General features: G+C 41.1%; 1 protein-coding gene across 4 annotated transcripts in view; it reads right to left on the bottom strand.

Annotated features, from left to right (window-relative positions):
- CHMP3 (charged multivesicular body protein 3) overlaps nucleotides 1-6,937 on the bottom strand; it is a 50,637-nt gene extending 43,700 nt beyond the window's left edge. The window contains exon 1 of one of the 4 annotated variants that reach the window (XM_080686497.1): nucleotides 6,743-6,937. In XM_080686497.1, coding sequence (XP_080542623.1) covers nucleotides 6,743-6,787 — 45 coding nt within the window. In that variant the 5' untranslated portion in view covers nucleotides 6,788-6,937. Of the gene's footprint in view, nucleotides 1-6,645 lie in introns of all 4 variants that reach the window. The other 3 variants (XM_080686500.1, XM_080686498.1, XM_080686499.1) reach the window with 3 other exon arrangements.
- Nucleotides 6,938-23,684: the final 16,747 nt, after the last annotated feature.

Below are 23,684 nucleotides of genomic sequence, written 5' to 3'. Positions count from 1 at the left end.
CAGAAAAAGCCCGCCTAGAGTCCTTTAAAAACCTCTGACTCCCCATCCCTGGGTGTTGGCACCCTTTTGGGGCTCAGCCCATCTGGTATCCAGATGATCTAATAAATTTATAACCCTTACCACTTTGGCCTCATGCGTTCCTCCTTCAGCGACCCTAACAGCATCCAGATATATAAAGACTTCCTATGAATCAACGTCTCTTTTCCTTTTCTTTAAAATTGAATTCTGAACATCGTATATAAAAATTGGCTGGCTAATCTGTCTCTGGATGATGTTATTCTTCTTCCAGACAAGACTTACATTTGCTTCTGGTAAACATCTAACCTAAGAGCACTGGCAACTGGTTCATAATTAAGCTTAATGAATCCAATCAGGGATAGAGATCATTTGAAACTGGACTTCAGTCTTTGTGAAGGTCAGTTTATTTTCTGCTCACTGTTACTGCTAAGGTGTATCATAGTCTCAACCAAAACCCTGGGATTTACCTGAGTTCCTTATCCTTGGTGAACTCTAATTTTTGAACCCCCTAACCACAGGGTTTGTCAAAAGCTCTACTCAGTTTCTCAGTTTCTCAACCACTGCATTAGGAATTAGAGGATCTCTTTAGGGGTAAAGTAGTCCCAAATAACTGGCTCGTGTAATTGAGCTTCCCTCTTTTCTAGGATCTTAATTTTGAAACACTTCACTGACTTGGTAGCTTTCAGTGATTTCAAATAGTTATACTTTTTATCTAGCTCTTCTAGTATTTTCAGCAGGAGAGTTTATTCAAAGCCTAGTTTCTAATCACCCTCATGAGTTTTTTAAATAGTATGTATCTTTATTCAATTGAAAGGTCTAGAAAAGGGGTGAAGAACCTTTTTTCTGCCAAGGGCCATTTGGGTGATTATAACATCTTCCCTGGGCCATACAAAATTATCAATTTAAAAATTAGCCTGCTATATTTGGTCAAACTTTTAATTAACTCACCCCTAATGCCTTGGCGGGCCAGACCAAATGATTTTGGGGGCCTTATACGGCCTGTGGCCAGATGTTCCCCACCCTGGTCTAGAAGCAAGAACACTCCAGTAGCAGTAAGCACCAAAAGCACATAAATTTTGGTTTCTAAATGCCATTTCATTAAAAGAAACCAGTACTCCTTGGAGAAATGGCTGATTCCGGGTCTTAGGTTAGGAGATACAAATCACATTGCTATCAACAGAATTTTTGTCACACTAAAGTTCCTATGTTGAAACATACTCCCCCACCTGAAAGTAATATATTGTATGACAACTGTAATTGAAAAATAAAAAAGTTATTTTAAAATAGAATAAAGAAAGAAACCTAATCCCCATATGTGATGGTATTTGGAGGAGGGCCTTTGGGAAGTAATTAGGCCACAACAGCAGAACCCTCATGAACAGGTTTAGTGCCCTTAGGAAAGAGACCCCAGAATCTTGACTCCTCTTTCTGCCTCTTTCACTGTGAGGATACAGTGAAAAGATGGTGGTCTATCAACTAGGAATGGGGTCTTCAATAGTCACCAAATCTGTGGGTGCCTTGATCTTGGACTTCCCAGCCTCCAGAACTGTGATAAATTTATGCTGTGAATAACCCAGCCTATGGTATTTTGTTACAGCAGGGGACTAAGAGAGTATACAGTGATAATTAAATTGTTCTCCCACTTTTGACCCTCAGCTATCCAGCTCCTCTCCCTAAAGGCAATCTCTGTAAACTAGGATTTTGGTATCCTTTAAGATTTAAAACATATGTAAAACTAGAAATTAGCCCAAAGCAACAAACACAAGTGAACTCGGGCCAAAATTTGCCTATTCTGATCACTCTCAGATGGGTATATAGGACAGTGGTCGGCAAACTGTGGCTCACGAGCCTAGTTGACCATCTCCTATATCAGTGGTCGGCAAACTGCGGCTCGCGAGCCATATGCGGCTCGCGAGCCGCGGTTTACCGCTCTGTTGACTAATGAGTTTGCCAACCCCTGGGATAGGGGCTTAATCACAAGGAACAACAGCCTGTAATTATTGGAATCGAGATTCTTAGTCAGTGGTCGGCAAACTCATTAGTCAACAGAGCGGCAAACCGCGGCTCGCGAGCCACAGTTTGCCGACCACTGATATAGGAGATGGTCAACTAGGCTGTACTTCAAATGTGTACGCATTTTCTCTCACCAACTCTACTTCTGTTCATCAAGCCAATATTTGATAGGCACTTTATTCTTATTAAGAGAGTTCAACACTATGCTGGCCCAGTGGACAACAAAGAAAAACATGATCCTTTCTCTCAAGCTTATACTTTTGCTGAGTAGGCAAAGTAGAAAAAAATATATATATTTTCCCAGGATAACCCACTCTCTAATGTCTTCCCTGATCTCCTGAATTCTGCCTAAAATTGAGCTCCCCCTCCACCCATCACCATCCCATCAAACCTGCTCTTTTCCTGAATTCTCTCAAGTTCAGTTCAAGGTACGGACACTCAGGGGGAAGGTAAGTTTGATTAGGGGTGGGGTTAAATAAAAACCTACCAGTAATTTTTACACTCATCCCACATCCAATAGATGAGCAAATTCTAACTGTATATCATAAATATTCCTAAAATCATCCTTATCCTCTCTATCCCCATTTCCACTTAGTTGTAAATCCACATCATCTCTCACCAGGGTCATTAACTGGCCTCCATACCTAAGTCTCTTCCCTCCAATTCTTACTCCAAATCACTATTCTGAATGCTCCCCATAGGCATGGCACACAGCCCTTTGCTAATCTGCCCTCTAACTTACCTCTCCCTCACTCCTGCACCCCACTCCGATATAACAGTATCTCTTCTTCCAACCACTCTGAACTTTTTTCAGGTACCTTCACCTATGTTCCACACCTCCACACCTTGTACATGCAGTTAACTTTGCTTGGACTGCCTCCCCTTTCCTAATCCTACACCAACCCATCCACTAACGCCTCTTATGACAAGGCCTGATACCCTCCCTGACCAGTTCCCCACTTCCCCACTCTGAACAGTTAATCACTCCCTCCACTGTGACATCACAGATCTTGTACATACTTCTATTATTCCTTGCTGTTGCTGTATTTAACCTAAAATATAAGTAAATGTGGTATTCTTTGAAATCCTCATATAGCTTTATAAACCTGGTATCCAACCCAATGCACACCAAAATAAACATTTAAAAAGGAGGAAAAACAAACACAAAACAAAATAAATGTTTGTTGTATAACTGAGTGAAGCTTTATCTTTTCTCCATATTCCCTTCTCCTTTTCTTCCCCTTTATGATTAGTGCCCCACAACCATGAATCACGACCCAGTCTAAGTTATAAGTTAGTAAGATGATTTCAGAATTCTGATGCCATGGAAGGAGACAACTCTACCCAAAGGCTAAATCAGTTAAGTCCCTAAGTAAAAATAGCAATTTTCCAACAGAACCTCAACTCCAAGAGAAGTATCTCTTTCCAGTACAAACTCATGTCTTCTTGCTTCCCATCCCAAGAGAGTGACAGGTTTCAAAATGAATTACAAGGTTCCTTCATCCTCAGCAGGCCCAATCTAGTCAGCTGGAACACTTTTTTGTTTAAGATAGAACAAGTTTCACTACTAGGATGTCTTTATCAAAGACTCTGAGATGCCTGGGGGCAAAGACTTTAGTCTGTAAGGCTTCTTGTGTAGCTAATGTTTCTCTGAGTGTCTCTTGAACACTACTCATTTTAGGAATGCCTGACTTTAAACCTTACTTACTCTTATTCTGATACTCACGCATCACCTGATATTTATTTAGCACCTACTCTGTGCTGCACACTATACCAGAGCTCTGGGACCATCACCCATAATTTTCTTACTTGCCTGACCTAACTTGTTACCTGACTTATGGCCTAAATGACAACCAGGATGGTGTGGCATGGCTACACTTGGCCCCTGTTTTCCTGTGCTGGGACCAAGACCCGCAAGCCCTCATCTTCCAGTCCCCACTGGAAAGGGTACCATAAATATATACTAACTCAAAAGGTGCCCAGCTGAGACTACAGCCTTTAGTAAGTTATCTCCTTTTTCCTCTAATTTTTCTTCTCTGTCTGTCAATATTCTTATTTTGTTTTAAAATTTTTACCTAGCTTCTTTTATTTTTTTTTAAATATATTTTTATTGATTTCAGAGAGGAAGGGAGAAAGATAGAGACATAGAAACATCAATGATGAGAGAGAATCATTGATTGGCTGCCTCCTACATGTCCCACACGGGGAATCGAACCGTGACTTCCTGGTTCATAGGTCAATGCTCAACCATTGAGCCACACCGGCCGGGCACCTAGCTTCTTTTATAAAGTTGAACATATAATTTTTTCCTTCTCCCTCTTAAAAAAACACCAACAACCAAAAACTAAAACATCAGACATTACCTGTTTTCTTATTCATATACAGCTCCCAATACAGTGTCTGTGTGTCAGCAGCTCTACAGAGAAAAAAGCGTTTCTCATCTCTGCTCTACTGGCACTTTCCGGAATTACAGACTCTATGCTAAATAATTGTGGCAGGTGACAAAACACTTTGCTTGGTCATAAATCACAAGGTAGAAAGAGGGCTTGGTAGAAGCTGAACCTAAAGTAAACACAGACATTCTTCTGACAAATTCGAACAAGACATAATCAGAACTGAAAGGGAAGCTTGGAGTACTGTGAGGGGGGATTTGAGGAAAATGCTGGGCAAGATAGGTCCAGCACCAGTTAAAGTAAAAAATCTAATACTTGTCCTCGCTGGTTTGGTTCAGTGGATAGAGCATCAGCCTGTGGACTAAAGGGTCCCAGGTTCGATTCAGGTCAAGGGCACATGCCTGGGTTGTGGGCTCAATTCCCAGTAGGGGGAGTGCAGGAGGCAGCCAATCAATGATTCTCTCTCATCATTGATGTTCCTCTCACTCTCTCCCTTCCTCTCTGAAATCAATAAAAATATATTTTTAAAAAATCTAATACTAAATACTCAAGAACCAACACACACAGACAAGAGGTGTGTGGAAAACATGATAGTGGAGGGCCAAATCATTTCTGATTACCCCAGTGTGGGGCTGATCACTCCAATTCCTGAATTCCTGTAACTATATATGTAGTACCCAATCCAGACTTGTTCTTATAATGCTTATCTTACTTGCTTGGTAATTTCCTTGGCTGTCTATTTCATCTTTATAATCTCCCTCTGGCAGGCAAATTAAAAAAAAAAAACACATAATCTCATGCATCAATTTTGATATTTTTCTAGTGTTAATTTATTTTCCAAGGTAGGTTAACTCACTGGAACACTATACTGACATCATGTTCTCAGCAATTATATTTATCACCTAAAAACAGTCTAAGTGTTATACAAATAATACATAAGCTAAAGATCAGTTTAATAGTAATGAAACTGTTTCCCCAGAATTGTATCTCATTTTTTGAATGGAAAAGCTAAGGCCAAACAATGCAGGTAATGACCTTTTCCTAAAATCAAAAATACACTTCTAAAATAACAAGCATCTTATAATACATACGTGCTACAAAATGGGCATCTATATAGTGCTCTATATTGGCAAGTGTCATACACTCTTACCTCATTTAAGCTCCACAATTTTTATTTTACAGGGAGTAAAACAGTATTTACAGGGAGTAATTCCTGAGGGAATTAATATTTATTATCTACTGTTCTATGATCGATGATTAACAAATATAATAAAAATTAACACATTATATGCCAGCAACTTCATGATGCACATTGGTTTAAAATGTGCCTTCCAGAGAGGAATAGGTGAGATTATTTATTAAATAAAAGATTTTAGGGATCTTGTCAGAATTCAAATTATTACTCATCAGGTCTTGGGTAGGACCCAAGTTTCCTAAGAAGCTCTTAGGTGACGCTGGTGCTATTGGTCTGCACTTAGATAGTAAACTATAAAATTTATGAAGAATTAACCCTAGCTAGCACTACTAAAATAACAAGCATTAGAGTGCTGATGTACCAGGCATCTCTCACATCCTTTCACCTTCAATGACTCTGAAGTAATACTATTATCATTTCTACTTGACAAACAAGACTAAGGTACAGAAAAGTGAACTTTTAATAGATCGCAAGTCTGATATGTGGGGAACCAGGATTCAAACGTAGGTAGACTGGACCCTGCAGGGCACTATTAACCATTACCCTTAGATCTAAGTTAACAGATCAGAATTCAAAGCCAGGGTCAGTGATCTTCGGTACCAATCTTCCAGGCCTAGTTCTGCTATAATTATTGTGTCGGGACAACATGATGCCATAGGGCAGGGAAAAGAGAAAAACAGAGCCTTCCTCTTAGCAGAGCAGGTGGGGATGGGTCGGCAGTGTCCTGGATCTTTGCGCGAGAGGTCCGAGGGCTGGCTATCTGCGGAAGAGGGCGGGGCCTGCGTCAGGGAAAGGTTCCGGGCGGGACTGTACCAACGTGCGCCGGGAAGGGGTTTTAGGTTAGGACTACGTGGCTGCTTCCGCGCCCTGTGCCGAGGCTGAGCAATACTCACTCCAGCTCTCGGCTCCCTTGAGTTGTGAGTGCTGAGTAAAGGGGCTCTCTTAGGCCACAACCGTCTCCTTAGAGACTCTTCCTCCCGCCCCTCAGTCGAGTGGGAAGCCCCGGAAATGTCGGCCCAGCGGTACCTGGCCAGTCGGGGTGGAAGAGTGTCCAGTCGCCTTACCAACTCCACTGCGCCCCACGCAAATCCACCCATTCCTTCGCCGCCACCGTAGCCCTTACCAGCTCTTTGGGCGGCTTCTCCTGGGTTTTTCCAAACAGCCCCATGGCTTATTGAACTCGTCTTGCCCCTTCCGGCTTTTCGTTCCCTGCGCCCAGGCAGGTCACGGGCAGCCGCCTGGGCGGGGCCGTGAGAGGGAAGGAATCCGACGCCCGGAGAAGGGAGCGGCCGCAGATAGGGCAATACGCATGCGCAACACGGTCAGGCGGAGCTTTGTCCAGAAGATTGACGCAATTGCGCATATTCTGGGAGGGGATTTCTTAAGGGAGCCGGCCAAGTACGGTAGGTGTTTTTCCAAAGTAGGTGTTTTTCCGTGCGATATAGAAGGGAGTCATCTGAAAGGAAGGAATTTATTGACTACACCTGGTGATTACAGCTGCTCCTGGCACTTCACCTACACCGGGATGTTGTGCGGGAAATCTGAATCTCCGCCCAGACAAGGTACAATTACAACCACTTTCCAAACAGCTTCACCTGTGTCCGGTAGGCGACTCACAGGCAGCAACCAGCAGAGCTACTCCTCCCCTCTGTTGTCACCACCATCACCTGGTCCCTAAAACCTGGGTATCATCTTCTCTCTCCCCTTCTTACCAGTTCCCAGCGATTGTAAACTTTTCAAAACACTGAACTCCAGCCTTTTGTTTTCCATCCCAAGTATCCCATCTTTTACTCAAATCGTAGCCATTTCAAACGTGGATGATATTTGTGTGTGTTCCTATACTCCAAATGGACTGTGACCTTTATCAGATTCTCAGAAGAATCCAAGACTAAAAAGGTCTGGACCCCTTTTAGTTGGCCAGTCTCTGGTTGAACTACGCGGGTAAGCTGATGGTTAGTCACCTCACTTCATGATGGTGAAGAGACCACTCATTTAGTACAGCAACCCCATACCATCTCATCCTATATAATAAAAGGCTAATATGCGAATTGTCCCCTCTACTGGGAGTTTGACCAGAGGGCAGGGCCGCCGGCCAACCTCCCGCGTCCCCTACCCCCAGCCGCCGAGGCCTCGATCGAGGCAGGCCAGACCCCACCCGTGCATGAATTCGTGCACCGGGCCTCTAGTGGGAGTATAATATGGTACAACCACTTTGAAAACATATTGGAACTTCTTAAAATACTAAACATAAACCTATCTTAAGTCATTCCACTGCTAGCTACCCAAGAGGAGAAAAATTATATGGCCTTTACAAAGACTTGTACACAGTGTTCATAGCTTCTTTATTTGTAATAGACAAGAACTAAAAATAATTCAAATGTCCATCAACAGGTGAATGGATAAAACCAATTATGATAGATTCATACAATGGAATACTACTCAGCAATAAAAAGACCAAGCTTTTGATACGTGCATCAACATGGATGAACCTCAAAATAATTATGTTGAGTGAAAGAAGCCAGAAAAAAAAGTCTATAATGTATATGATTTCATTTATATAGTATTCCAGAAAATGGAAACTGTAGTGACAAAAAGTAAATCAGTAGTTGCTAGGAGATGGGTTGGCTTGGAAAAGGAGGAGGAATTACAAAGAGACAAAAGGAAGCTTTTATGGATTATATAAATTATCTTAATTGTGGTGTTGGTTTCACAGATGTATACGATGTCAAAACAAACTGGACCCTTAATTTGTCCAGTTAATGTCAATCATACTCAATAAAGTTCTTTTCAAAATAGCAGTACATATTTATTGTAAAAAGTAAACCCCCCATTTATACTTCCTCATGGGTAAAGGTCACAAAGGATTCACACCAACTAGTTAGTGTCAATCTATACATATAAAAGCCTAATATGCTAATTGTCCCTCCGACCATTTGACCAGTCACTATGATGTGCGCTGACCACCAGGGGCGCACGCGGAACATGGCAGGCGTTGATCGCGATGGGATGGTGGAACAGGTGAGCGGGGGGTGCCAGACCAAGGCGGGGCACTGGGTGTTATCATTGGAGCGAGCCTCTGGTGATTACTGAAAATTCTTTGCTCCCACGCACTGCAGTCCCACCGGGCACTCACACCTGCTGCAAGCGCCAGAGCCACCTCTCACACCAGCTGCCAGTGCCTGGCACTGGTCCTGATCACCCCTCAGGGCTACTCCACCCCCCACCCCCGCTTCCTGAGAGGTGATCGGGGTAGCAGCCACCGCTCGCACCTGCTGACAGAGCCAGCCCCAATTGCTCTGCACCATCAGCGGGTGTGAGTGGGGCCGGTGCCGTCAGTGTGTGGGAGCAGTGGCAGGAGCTGGGCTACCGGCAGATGGGAAAGGGGATGGGGGGCCGCGGCGGGAGGGGCCAAGACCCGCCCCTGTGCCCACTGCAGCCTCACAGCCCACAGTTCATTTCAAGGTGCACGAATTTGTGCACTGGGCCCCTAGTTAAATTATAAGTATAGACACAGTTTTGAACTACCAACAGTATATAAGAGCATCCTATTACTTAAATCCTTGTTAACAATTATTATTAAAAGTATTATTTTTAATTTTCATTTCTAAATGAGCACCTTTTTGTGTATTTGTTGGGTACTTTAATTTCTTCTGTGAATTGTCCCTTTGTGTCCTTTGTTCATTTTCCATAGAATTGTCTCTCTTCCTGCCACCTTCCCCACCTTCCTTCCTACCTTCTCTCTTTTTTTGTTTTTTTGTTTTGTTTTGTTTTTGTTTTTTTAAATGGGAAGGAGCTCTTTGAAAATGAGGTTCTATGGAATGTTTTAAGGACTTCTTCACCTTATCCCTTTTTTTTTTTTTTTTTTTTTGAGAATGAACTATAAACCAGCAATTTTTCAGGTAGGAGAACACTGGACTTCCAATCAATGGTATTTATTGAATGTCTACTTTGTTTCAGACATGCTACAGACTAGACTCTCAATTCCAATAATTATAGGCTGTTGTTGTTCCTTGTGATTAAGCCCCTATCCCAGCGGTCGGCAAACTCATTAGTCAACAGAGCCGCAGTTTGCCGACCACTGGACTAGGAAAACTGCAGTAAACAAAAAAGAAACTCATACATGTTGCCGAAACCGGTTTGGCTCAGTGGATAGAGCATCGGCCTGTGGACTGAAGGGTCCCGGGTTCGATTCTGGTCAAGGGCATGTACCTTGGTTGCGGGCACATCCCCAGTGGGAGGTGTGCAGGAGGCAGCTGATCGATGTTTCTCTCTCATAGATGTTTCTAGCTCTATCCCTCTCCCTTCCTCTCTGTGAAGTATCAATAAAATATATTTTAAAAAAAAGAAACTCATACAATCCTGTGAGAAAAACAGTGGTGATAAATAAAAATGATGGTAATAAACAAAATTGAGTAAATTACTACAAGTGTGCAAAACTCTAAATATTAAGAAGAAGAACATGGTGATCAGTCAATCTTTCCTGAGCAGGTGATGTGTAAGCTGGGACCTGAAAGATGAACTAGTAGGGAGATGAAGAGTATCCAGTGCAAAAAAAAAGAGCATGTGCCCAAAGAGCCTTGAAGCCCAGTCTCTGGCTGGGGATTTTGGGCCCCAGGCATTTCAGTTCCTAAAGGTGATTTGTTCTGAAGTTGGTCATCAAGGGCAGAGGCCAGAGTGTGGAGGAAGGTTTAATTTGGCATGTGGCATCTCACTGAAATACAGAGCCCTCTGCTAGTAAACACATCAATGTAGTTGCTCCTCAGCAACTAGAAGGACCAGCCAGGCTACATCTTCCACGCATTTTCTGGGCTCCAACCTCAGAGGAACGTATACCCTCTATTCATGTCCTGATATTGTGTTGGTGTTGGACAAAGCTTAAGCTGTGAGCAATGCTTTCTTCCTATTTGGACCTCATGAAGCATGCACCAGGTCCTCCCACCTACTAAGGCTCACATCTGAGGGGGTAGGAAGAACTAAGTGAGCAGGCATTCTACCTCTTTGCTCTTGCCAAGCACAGCAAGTGTTTAATAGGATCACAATTCCCTGCCATATGTCACATGTTTATTCATACACATTTTTAAAGGCTGCATGTGCATTCTCTTCCTGATCCATAAAAAATAATTATAAATCCATGCATATCCTTAACTTGAGAAGTCCTGCAATGCCTGATGCTTTAAATCTTTCCCTGATTTTAACATGAAAAATAGGACTGTGTTCCCTCCATTCCCCAGGTTATCCTTGCTTATTTCAGTTAAATTTCCAATTTTAGTGAGCTTCCTGGCTCACAACTATTCCCCACTTACCAGGTAGATTATTAAATGAAATGCTTTGGGCAAGAAAATCACCACCCAATTCCTGGCAGGAATTTTGGCCTAATAAGACCAAGATATAAATTTACTTCCTAAAATTCCTTATTTTACTTATTTATTTATTTACTTACTTACTTACTTTTATTGATTTCAGAGAGGAAGGGAGAGGGAGAGAGAAATAGAAACACCAATGATGAGAGAGAATCATTGATTGGCTGCCTCCTGCACACCTCCTACTGGGGATCAAGCCCACAATCCCGGCATGTGCCCTGATGGGGAATAGAACTGTGACCTCCTGGTTCTTAGGTTGACGCTCAACCACTGAGCCACACGAGCTGGGCAATATATTTTATTTTTTATAACAGATTCTTAAAATGTTAGATATAAAGTAACCTTTGGAAAGTTGAATTCCTTCCCATAACTTATATTATAATTTTGGAGTGGATTTATCTTCACTTCTGACTAACCTGCAGATCCCACAGGCTCCTAACCACAGTTATGACTTGAGACAAGGCAAAAAAAAAAAATAAAGACCTTCAGTTATCTTCTACCCATTTCCAACCTTCCTCCACCAACCTTACAATGACACTTATATTAGTTTCCTGGAGTGTGGTAATAAAGTATGACAACCCAGGTGTTTTAAAAAACGTAAGTTTATCCTCTTATAATTCTGGAGGCTATTAGTCCAAAATAAGGTGTCAGCAGGGCTATGCTCCCTCTTAGACTCTGGGTAGAATCCTTCCCTGCCTTTGCCTCGCTTCTGGTGGTGGCCATCAATCATTGGCATTCCTCAGCTTGCAGAGGCATCACTTCATTCTCTGCCTCTATCATCATAGGGTATTTGTATTACTCAGCTTGGGCTGCAATAACAAAATACCATAGACTGGGTGGCTAAACAATCGAAATTTAATTCCTCACAATTTTGGAGGCTGGATATCTGAGATCAGAGTGCCAGCATGGTCAGGCTGTAGTGAGAGCTCTCTTCCTGGCTTGGCCATCTCACTGTGTCCTCACATGGTATCTCTTCCTCTTATGAGGACACTAATCCCATCATGAGGGTCCCACTCTCATGACCTCATCTAAACCTAATTATCTCCCAAGGGCCTTATCTCCAAATACCGTCACATTGGGGTTTAGGGCTTTCACATATGAATATTGGGAGGACACAATTCAGTCAGTAGCAATGTTCTCCCCCATGTCTCTCTTCTTCTTCTTATAAGCACACCAGTCATAATAAGGACACCATAATAAGCACACCACCCTAAATCCAGTATGACCTCATCTTCTCTAATTACCTCTGCAATTACCCTATATCCAGATAAGGTCACTTTCTGAGATACTGGGTATGTACTTCAACATGTCGTCTGAAGGGGTATAAATTCAACCTGTTACAACCCTCATACATATACATGGGTCCCCCATTTTAGAGAAGAAAGAAGGTGATAGAGGAGGGAGATTGGTTAGCTGAATCCTTGGAAAATAAACTAATCTCTATCTTCCATGAGTGGCCCTGAAGTAGAGACAGTTTCCACTTGGGAGGGTTAAGTATATACCTGAGGCCTAACTCTAGCTTAGAGGACATCCTTCCCTGAGAAATCACAGAAATCACCGCAGCCACCCACATTGCCATTTAGAGCCCTATTTCTACCACTTAAGACCCTTCTCATGGGGGAATTTACACACCTTCCTGTATTTTCCCAGAGCACAGCAGAGACAAAGCCTGAATTTTTTTAAAAAATTCAATTAGAATATTTAAGCAATACTTTACTAAAGTCTCCAAACACCATCAGAACTAATCGATTAGCATGCAATTTACACATTCAATATTATGGTAGACTGGATAGTCTCTTTTTTAAAAAATATATTTAATTGAGAGAGAAAGGGAGAGGGAGAGAGAAATAGAAACATCAATGATGAGAGAGAATCATTGATTGGCTTCCTGCATGCCCCTCACTGGGGATCGAGCCTGCAACCCTGGGCATATGCTCTGACTGGGAATCGAACTGTGACCTCCTGGTTCATAGATAGACTCTTTTTTTTTTTTTTAAATATATTTTATTGATTTTTTACAGAGAGGAAGGAAGAGGGATAGAGAGTTAGAAACATCGATGAGAGAGAAACATCGATCAGCTGCCTCCTGCACACCTCCTACTGGGGATGTGCCCGCAACCAAGTTACGTGCCCTTGACCGGAATCGAACCCGGGACCCCTCGGTCCACAGGCTGACGCTCTATCCACTGAGCCAAACCGGTTTTGGCCATAGATAGACTCTTGACCACTGAGTCACGCCAGCCGGGCTACAGTAATATTCAAAGCAGCTTATTCATAACAGCAAAAACTAGAAACAAATGTCCATCAGTAACCAAATGAATAAATACATTGTGAAATATTCATACAATGATATACTACACAGTAATACAGAAAATAAACTATAGGTACATGCATCATCATGGCTGAACCTCAGTGGGGAGATCACTTTGTTTTGCTTGGACTTGAGCTCTCTGCACCACAATCAGAAAATTGTCCTATGCATGCAGAGAGCTGCTAAACATTGGCTTACTAGGTTGATTTCCCTTCTTTCAGGGATCAGCCTTGTACTGCCTGTTGTCCACTGCCTGAAAACAATGTCCTCATATATATTTGTTTAGTTTTACAGTTATTTATGACAAGAGAGTGGGTCTAGTACCAGTTACCCCAACATGGCCAGAAGTAGAAGTTGTGAATCATTTTTAGGAAGTCATATGAACTGCACTTAGGAAAACTGGATGTAGGAGCTGAGAGAGTAAAGATGAGGAGGTAACTGCAGGAATCTTTACTCATGCTGGGACTGTTGATGAAGGACATTTAGGTGGATGGATGGTTAGTAAAGTTTGGGTATCATATGATTGAGATGCTATAATAGTTAAAGAATAACGTGCTGTAACAGAGAGACCCCCAAATGCAATAATTCAAATTTTAAAAAAGTTTATTTATTTATTTAGAATAGTATAGTGATCTCTATAGTCAGGCTGTTCTGCTCCATGAGGTCATGCAGGGACCTAAGCTGGTGAAGTAGCTTTGTGTATTGGTCACACCTAACTTTCAAGGTTGCTTCAGTTATCACCATATCTTGCAGGTTGGAAGTAGAGAAAAGAGAGTAGTACACATACACATAACCCATGTTTTAAGTCAAGGTCTGGAAGAGGCATGCATCACTTTTGCTTACATTGCATTGGCAAGAATTGCATTGTTCACATCTCACTACAATGTGGGCTGAGAAATATAGATGATAGCTGGGTATTTGTTCAGCTAAAATTGTATTATTAATGGAAGAATAAATTGGTGGTGGGTTTGGGAGGGTGACAGTCAGCAAGTCTGCCATGGATGCTTTTGGGTCATCCAGGTGAAATGTCTAGCAGATAGCTTTATATAGGGATCTGGTATTGAATAGTGTGTTCTGGTCTGAAGATGTGGACTCAGAAGCCATCAGCATGGACAAGAGTACTGATAAAATCACTCACATGGCCCTAGCCAATTTGGCTCAGTGGTTAGAGTGCTGGCCTTTGGACAGAAGGTTCACAGGTTTGATCCCTAGTCCTCGGTCAGGGCTTGTGTGGAAGGCAACTAATGGATGTGTGTCTCTCTCTATCCCCCTTCCTTCCATTCTCTCTATAAAAAAAAAAAATCAATGGAAAAAAATATTCTCTGGTGAGGATTAATCACCCACATGAATTGAGCACTGGAACAGAACTCTGGTAGAACAATAACTCTGAAGAAGCAAGGTATGAAGAGGATTTCAGAAAGGCAATTATGAAGTAAGGATAATGGAAGTAGCAGGGAAAACCAGATAGAACAATACTAGAGAAGCCTATGGGAAAGGTATTTCAAGAAGGAGTAAGTAGTCAACAGAATCACCACATGCAGAGAGCTCAGATAAGTACAAAAAATATATTCAGTAAATTCCATTATTAACACAATTGGATTTAATACAATCTCTATCTATATATAAAAGCCTAATATGCTAATTGTCCCTCTGACTGTTTGACCATTCGACCAGTTGCTATGACATACACTGACCACCAGGGGGCAGATGCTCTGACCGGTAGGTTAGCTTGCTGCTGGGGTCCAGCCGATCAGTACCGGGGTAGATGGGCCAGGCACACCCTGGAGCCCTCCTGCGGTTCCTCCCCAGCCCTGATTGTGCAGCGGTGGGGTCCCTCGACCTGGTCTGCACCCTCTCACAATCCAGGACCCCTTGGAGGATGTCCACAGGCCAGGAAGAGGGACCCCAATGGTGCACGAATCTGTGCATCGGGCCTCTAGTAAATATATAAAGAATAAACAAAGGAGTGTTGAATAAAGGAATAAAGGCCTAAAGGATTGCCAGTGGAAACAAAATGACAGATAAGGGTGATGAAAAAGGGTGATTTTTAGTGGGGCCATAACTGAAACATGATTGGCCATGAGTTGATAATTATTGAAGTTGGGTACATGGGAATTCATTATATTAATGTCTCTACTTTTGTATATGATTGAAATTTCCCAAGGAAAAAATAATTTTTAAAAAATCCTTTACCCCAAAAAGAAAAGCCACAGACTGGGAGAAAATATTTGCAATACATATATTGGACAAAGGACATATTATCTAGAATATATAAAGAACTCCTAAAATTCAATAAGAAAAGGACAGACAGCAACCCAGTAGAAAAATGGAAAAAAAATATTTGAACAAGAACTTAAAACAAAAACGGTAATAATTCAAATGGCCAACAAACATATGATAAAAGTTTCAGCCTCATTAGTCATTGGAGAAATGCAAATTAAAACTACAAAGAGATATCTATGCATCCACCAGAATTGTTAACATTAAAAAAACAAATCATAGCATCAATCTTAGTAAGACTATGGAACAAGTAGGACTCATAATACTGTTGAAGAGGGTGTAAATTGGTACAACCACTTTAGAAAACTGTCAACATCTACCAAAACTGAACTTAGGCATTCTCAATAACCCAGAAATTCCACCTTCAATAGAAATGTGAATACATGTGAACCAAAGTCATATATAAGAACTAGAGGGTCCAGTGCACGAAATTCATGCACAGGTAGAGTCCCTAGCGGCTGCTGGCTGGGGCCTCCCTTCCCCTGACTGCCTGCCGCTGCCGCTGGCCGGGGCCTCCCTTTGCATCCACCTTGGCCTGGTGCCACCTGCTCACCTGCTCCACCATCCTGCCTTGGTCCCACTCTTGTCGGGGCCCATCGGGGCCTGCAGCGCCTCCACTGCTGCCGGCTACCAGTGCCACGTCGCCGACACCTGCCATGTTCTGCACCTGGTGGTCAGTGCAGGTCTAACTCCCGGTTGATGGAACTCCCGCCCATAGGTACAATTTGCGTATTAGCCTTTTATTATATAGGATGTTCATAGCATCATTATTTGTAATTGTCAAAAGCTGGAAAATTGTGGTATGCTCATACAATGTAAAAGTAATGAAAATGAACAGACTACTACTATCCACAATAGAAATGAACCTCATAAACACAATTTTAAATAAAACTATATACAAAATACTACATGTTACATGATTCTAAGAGAATCATTTAAAAATAGGCAAAACCAATCTATTATTTTAGAAGTTATCAGAGAGGTTACACTTGGAGAGGATGGTGAAAATAGTGACTATAAAGGAATCATGGGAGATTTCTGGGATGTGGCAATTCTGTTTCCTTATTTGGGTGATGTGTTGACTTTGTGATAAATTAATAATATGCACATTTAAGATTTATATAGTTTTATGGATATATGTTGCCCTTGTAAAAACTTCAACTAAAGGGAAAAAAAGAATGTATTTTCCCTAAATGGCTGAAAGTGATTAAAAGACTAGATGGTGAAGGTACTATTTTTTTAATATATTTTAATAATTTTTTACAGAGAGGAAGGGAGAGGGATAGAGAGCCAGAAACATCAATGAGAGAGAGACATTGATCGGCTGCCTCCTGCACACTCCCTACTAGGTATGTGCCCACAACCAAGGTACATGCTCTTGATCAGGATCGAACCCGGGACCCCTGAGTCCGCAAGCCAATGCTCTATCCACTGAGCCAAACCGGTTAGGGCTGAAGGTACTATTTATTTGCTCCATCTTTTTCTTGCACTGTTTTTAATTGATTAGTACCTGTTATGAGGCATTGAAATCTTTTCCCACTTCCCACCTTTGGTTTGCCCTATAGGAATAATGATATTTCAGGAAACATTCCGACTATGGAATCATTCTCAGATAAATAAGCAACGTAGTTAACACCACATTCTCCTTGGCTAAAAACTCCAAGCTGTTTAAACAAACTCTAGGTCTCTGATTACCAGATTCTAAATAAAACACATATATTTCCCCTAAATGAGTCAGTTAATTTCGCCTTAGCGTTAAAGGAATATAACTGAATGAATTATTGCAGTCGTTTTTAGCCCTTTGAAAACATAAAGGGTTGTTTCTCCGATTTCTGTATAACCCTGTCTGGTGCACATTATGCTATAAACTCTCTTTTATTTTGGTCATATTACCTCTCATCCTTTCCATAGCCATGAAGTCTGCCTTCATTCGGTGACAGCAGAGAATATGCTTGGCTGAGGCAGAAGAAAACTGCTCTCATGTCTTCTGTTCCCTGCTTTGGAGATAGATATACAGGATAATAGAATGAGTTTGGAGCTGAACTCATGAGGATGTAAATGTAATACCTTACAGTTCACAGGTTTCTCTCTGAATAAAACTCCTGGTTAAATATGTATCAGTGTGATGAGTAAATGTAAATATTTATTTATATTTCAAATTAAGCTTTTTCAACAGGTAAACTCCTGATTCTTTCTCTTTCCCAAAGGTGGTGACAGGGAGTGTCCAAATCTCGGCTTTCAGCACCTGCTGTTGCTACATTGCCAGTTAACTGCATGCTTTTCTGTCGGCCCTGGCAGGCAGACTGTTTATAGACTTTTGCAAATGTAGCATGCTTTTTGTTAGGTGATGAGTGTGCCAATTGAGTCATTACAGGAACATCAACAATCTAAATTAAGATAGAAGATTGGAGAACATGGCCTTTGCTTCCAACACTTAGATTCTATTATTTTAATCAGGAAAACTGTAAGAATTACATTCTTTTTTCTCTCTCATCAAACAAAATGAGGTGTTTTAAAGCAAAGTAAAGCAATATACATCAAAATTGGTCACAGTCCCCCACGTTCTATACTAACAAATCATTTGAACTCTGCTGTTTTAAAAGCCCAAGATACTGCTGTGTTTCACATTTTAAGAGGTGTCTCCCATACCAGCCTCTGGCAAGAAAGCCAAGAATCAGCTTGAGGTATTTTGTTCCAGAAACCTGTTGTTTTAGCAACGTGGCTCAGGAATTAAGTAAAATGAAATGGAGAACATTTAAACAATAAAAACAGAAGCAGCCCTGAAAATATCAGAATTTCACTTTTGCTGTGTCTGAAACCCTGCTTTGTCTTTGCAACAGGACTTAAAAAAGCTCCAAATAAGTTACCCCTGTGAAAACATGTCAGCAGATTCTGCCTTATCAACAAATAGACAATGGTCTCAAAGTACATTACCAAATGAAAAGAGCAAGGGATTTTACTAACAGTTGTGACACTGACTGTGTGACACTGTGTATGTAAGTTATTTTTCTAATATACAACCGATGGCATGGTTTATGGCAAAACAAAGACTGTTAGGCATTAACCTTTTATAAGGGAGACAAGGAACAAGGTTTCTGTGCCTCTAAATGGGTTTTCCAAGAAACAGAAACTTTTCACTTTGTTAAAATGTTTTAAAGTTAACAATTTTGAATATCATAAAATGAATTTTCTGACTTCTTTTGCAGATAGTGCTGGTAAAGTGTTTTTGTGTGTGATGACACAGAGTTATTCTTGGCAAGTCAGTGATATCCTCTCAGGAAATTATTTGCTATTGCATTCCCTGGCCACACACTACGGTTTTTTGTTTTGGTCTTTTCCGCCCCCCCTCCTTAATACTTTTACCCCTTACTATCAAACTATTGTAACAATACCTTCTTTGCCTGGCCTGCCTTTAGCAGGATCCACCCCTATTCCATAGTCTCTTTACATGGAGCTTCTATTCTACAGACTAGGAAGCTAGGTCACGAAGCCATCCAAATTCTATGTAAAGTAATAATACATTTTCTCTGAGTAAGCATCTGCATGGCTCTTCATTCATTCAGTAGATGCGTATAAAAATATTAGATGTCATCAATTAATGGATGGGGAAAGAAGACATAGTATCTATTCTAGTATATATACAACAGACTATTATTCAACCGTGAGAAAGAAGGAAATCTTGCCATTTGTGACAACATGCATGGACCTTGAGGGCATTATGCTAAGTAAAATAAGTCAGACAGCAAGACAAAACTGTATGATATCACTTCTATGTGGAATCAAAAGGCAAAAATGGGGAAATGGTCAAAGTATACAAACTTCCAGTTAGAAGGGGAATAAATTTGAGGGATGTAATGCACAGCATTGTGATTGTAGTTTAACTGTATTGTATTATATACTTGAAAGTTGCTAATAGAGTAGATCTTAAATGTTTTTGGCACAGAAAAAGAAATGGTAGTTATGTGATGTGATGGAGGAGTTAGCTAATGCTACAGTGCTAATCATATTGCAATATATAAATGTATCAACACATTGTGCACCTTCAACTTACATGATGCTATATTTCAATAAAGCTTAAAAAAACAAACAACAAATAAAAAAAGAAAAGTACCTGAACTTTTACATCTTTTTGGGTGCCTTTCTATTTTTAAGCTTACTTTTGTTAATTAAGTTGTGTATGCTATAAATTCAGTTAGGTATCCTCTATGTCAATACTAAGAGTATATTTTAAAAGGCTGTAAGTAAGAATATTCAAGCTCCAAAGGGCCTATTATCCCATCATGCACATAAACTAAAAAGACTTGACAATAACAAGTATGCAATTTAGCACCAACATAAAAGGCAACATAATTTTTACAGCAGGTATTTCCCTACAGCTGTCTTTTCCACAAACACAATTCTAAGCAAACATATGGTAGAAAGAGCCCTGAGCAAGATAGAATGTTATCCGGAGACTACAAAGAGGCTCCCACCAGCTTTGATTTGCTGATAGGATCTTCTAAAAAATATTTGAATATCTTTAGGCGGAGCATACACATTGTTGCTCCCACCGCTCCTTACTCAAACTGTTTCCCTGGGCCCTGAAGACATTCAAACTTGAAAGCTGTGTCCTAGTCACATCTTTAACTAACTTGGTTGTCTTGAGTTCTTGTAAATGGACAATCAATGGGTTCGTGCTGCCTGTCACTACTTGAGCCAATTAAGCAGAGACAGGGTTGAATCCTATATGAGCAGTTATTCCAATAATGCGGGCAATATGGGAGAGCAGCAGGTCATCCACAAAAATCTGCTCTGCTCTCCACCACAAGCCAGCTGCTTATATTGGGTAGAAGGACAAAGATTACCAGGTACATGGGGAAATAGGCAAAAAGGGTATGCCAAAAGGGCAGTTTACAGGTAATGAGGCTGGAGATTTGTAATGGCCTGTGGGTATGCAAAGGCTGGGGGTCTTCAAAGGGCCAGCTATGGTTTCTGGCTCTGGTTTCTGCAACAAGGTTGTTAATCTTTTATAATAGGCAGCTCCCTGTTGGGGAGGATGGGCTGCATTTCCAGATGAGCTCCCAGCTAGAGCATGCCCTAGAGTGACAAGCAAAATGTCCCAGTAAGTTTAAGATGTGGGCCATTAATAGATTATGCAGGGCCTTGAAAGCCAGTGTTAAGGAGACTGGTTTATCTTCTAGTCTGGTAGTCTTCAAAATGTGGTGTGCCCAGGGATGGAGGATAATTTTTAATTGCCTTTTAAAATGTCTATACTTGTGTGTATATTTCATATTTGTATGTATATGACCATTAACTGAAATCAGGACCTTGAGAGGATGGAGGATGCAGAGAGAGAATGAAAAGCTGTTACACTTACTAAGAACTTAAAAACATCCAGGATGAGCTGTTTAGCAGACAGCTCTATATGAACTGGAGATTTTGCCCTGGCCAGTGTTTCTCTGTGGTTAGAGACTGCACACCAAAGGATCATGGGTTCGATTCCCAAAGGCATCGGGTTGCAGGTTCGCTCCCCATCCCTGGTTGGGGCACATGCAGGAAGCAACCAGTCGATGTGTCTTTCATATCAATGTTTCCCTCTCTCTCTCCTTCCCTCCCTTCCATGCTCTCTGAAAAGCAATGGAAAAAATATCTTCAGGTAAGAATTAACAAAACAAAACAAAAAAAAGATTAAAAAAATAATAAAACTGAAGATCTGGGGAAAGGCCTTTGCCTGGACGCATAGATTTGGGACATTCATTTGAATACATGAGAGAAAAGAGAAGTGGATCAATGGTGGAACTCTGGGAAACAGTAACATTTACAATAACACGATTACTTTCTTTCAAAAGTAAAATTAGAACACAAGGAGCAGTGTATCCCATTTTTTTCTTTTAAATATGTTTTTATTGATTTGAGAGAGAGAGAAAAAAACAGATGTGAGAGAGAAACATCGACTGGCTGCCTCCTGCATGACCCTCACTGGGGAATGAGCCCAAAATCCGGCATATGCCCTGACCAGGATGGAACTGGCAACCTTTCAGTGCACAGGACGATGCTGAACCAACTGAGCCACACTCGCCAGCGCAGTGTTTGCCCTTTTTAAAATTTAAAGAAGTTCCCAAAGATTAATACAAAGTAACTGTTAATCTTTACTATTTCCATTAGTGTCTGAAAATGAGGCTCAGTGCACTATGAAGAAACATTTCAGCAGCAATCCAGGATGTTAATTTTTTCTTGCTGTTTTGGGGGGCAGTCAATAAAAGTTCATCATGAGCCCTAACCGGTTTGGCTCAGTGGATAGAGCGTCGGCCTGTGGACTCAAGGGTCCCAGGTTCGATTCCGGTCTAGGGCATGTGCCTTGGTTGTGGGCACATCCCCAGTAGGAGGTGTGCAAGAGGCAGCTGATCGATGTTTCTCTCCCATCGATGTTTCTAACTCTCTATCCCTCTCACTTCCTCTCTGTAACAAATCAATAAAATATATTAAAAAAAAAAAAAGTTCATCATGAAACTTGGGCCTTTTGAAGAAATGGCTTGATTACAGGGCTGGACTAGGGAAACTGCAAAATGAGCCTGAAACATCTTGCATCAAAAAGCAAGGAAATGCCAATAGGATATATAAGAGTTGGCTTAGAGGGACTCTCGCCAAATTTGGGATGATTTGAGCACAAGAATAATGAATTTTGACACATTGAATATAAAAAGAATCTGTGAGTCCACAGTAACATTCAAATGTGAAAGAAAAGTGGAAAATGGAAAGCTCTTCTTCACACACACAAAAATGCCAGCTAAACTCCTGTTTAATAACTGATCCAGGTTAATAATCATCAATGGATATTAAAACACTGGATTAAAGGTTATTATTTTTAAATATGTTTTTATTGATTTTAGAAAGGGAGAGGGACAGCGAGAAACATCAATGATGAGAGAGAATCATTGATCAGCTGCCTCCTGCATGACCCTCATTGGGGATCAAGCCTGCAACCCGGGCATGTGCCTCTGACCGGAACCGAACCTGGGACCCTTCAGTCTATAGGCCGACGCTCTATCCACTGAGCCAAACCAGCTAGCTAAAGGTTATTGACAAACAGGATATTCACATGGCCTCACAGATTCTTAAGATAAAGTGAGACAAACTGACATCATGTGCCTCCTGATGTCAAGCAAATGGGAAGTACATGTAATCTAGGCAAAATCTTTAATTTACATCTAATCATGAAGAAACACTAAAACAAACCCAGAATGCAGAACATTCTGTAAGTTAACTAGTCTGTACTCTTCAAAAATGTATTAGCTAAGAATAAAAAAAAAATTAAAAACAACTTTTAAAAGAGGAAGAGGAACTGCTCTAGAGGAAAGAATGAAATGGAAGGATACTAAACTCAATGTGTAAACCTTGCCCAGTTCACAACAAAACAAAAACACATAAAGATATAAAAAAGCCCTAACTAGTTTGGCTCAATGGATGGAGTATCGGCCTGCGGACTGAAGGGACCCAGGTTCGATTCCGGTCGGGGGCATGTGCCTTGGTTGCGGGCACATCCCCAGTGGGGGGTGTGAAGGAGGCAGCTGATTGGTGTCTCTCTCCCTCCCCTTTCCTCTCTGTAAAAAAAAAATAAAATATATTTTAAAAAAAGATATAAAAAATATTTTGGGCCAAAACCGGTTTGGCTCAGTGGATAGAGTGTCAGCCTGTGGACTGAAAGGTCCCAGGTTCGATTCCGGTCAAGGGCATGTAACTTGGTTGCGGGCACATCCCCAGTAGGAGGTGTGCAAGAGGCAGCTGATCGATGTTTCTCTCTCGTCGATGTTTCTGACTATCACTCTTCCTTCCTCTCTGTAAAAAATCAATAAAATATATTAAAAAAAATATTTTGGGAGCAATTCAGGAATATAGATTATGTATTAGATATTAGATGTTAAATTTGTTAGGTATGATAATGGTATGCTGGTTATGTTAAAAAAAAATGCCTTTGCTCTTGGGAGAAAGGTAGTGATATATTTAGCTATAAAGCACCATGAAGACTGAAATTTATTTTCAAAGGGATCAGGAAAAACAACCAAAGAAAGAAAAAAGATAAATATATACAGAGAGGACAGAAAGCAAATGTAATAGGATATAAATGCTTGGTGAAT

The sequence above is a fragment of the Plecotus auritus genome (assembly GCF_963455305.1).
Source record: "Plecotus auritus genome assembly, chromosome: 8".
Taxonomy (NCBI): domain Eukaryota; kingdom Metazoa; phylum Chordata; class Mammalia; order Chiroptera; family Vespertilionidae; genus Plecotus; species Plecotus auritus.
The sequence above is the reverse complement of the archived record's forward strand: the minus strand, read 5'-3'. Positions and strand labels throughout refer to the sequence as shown.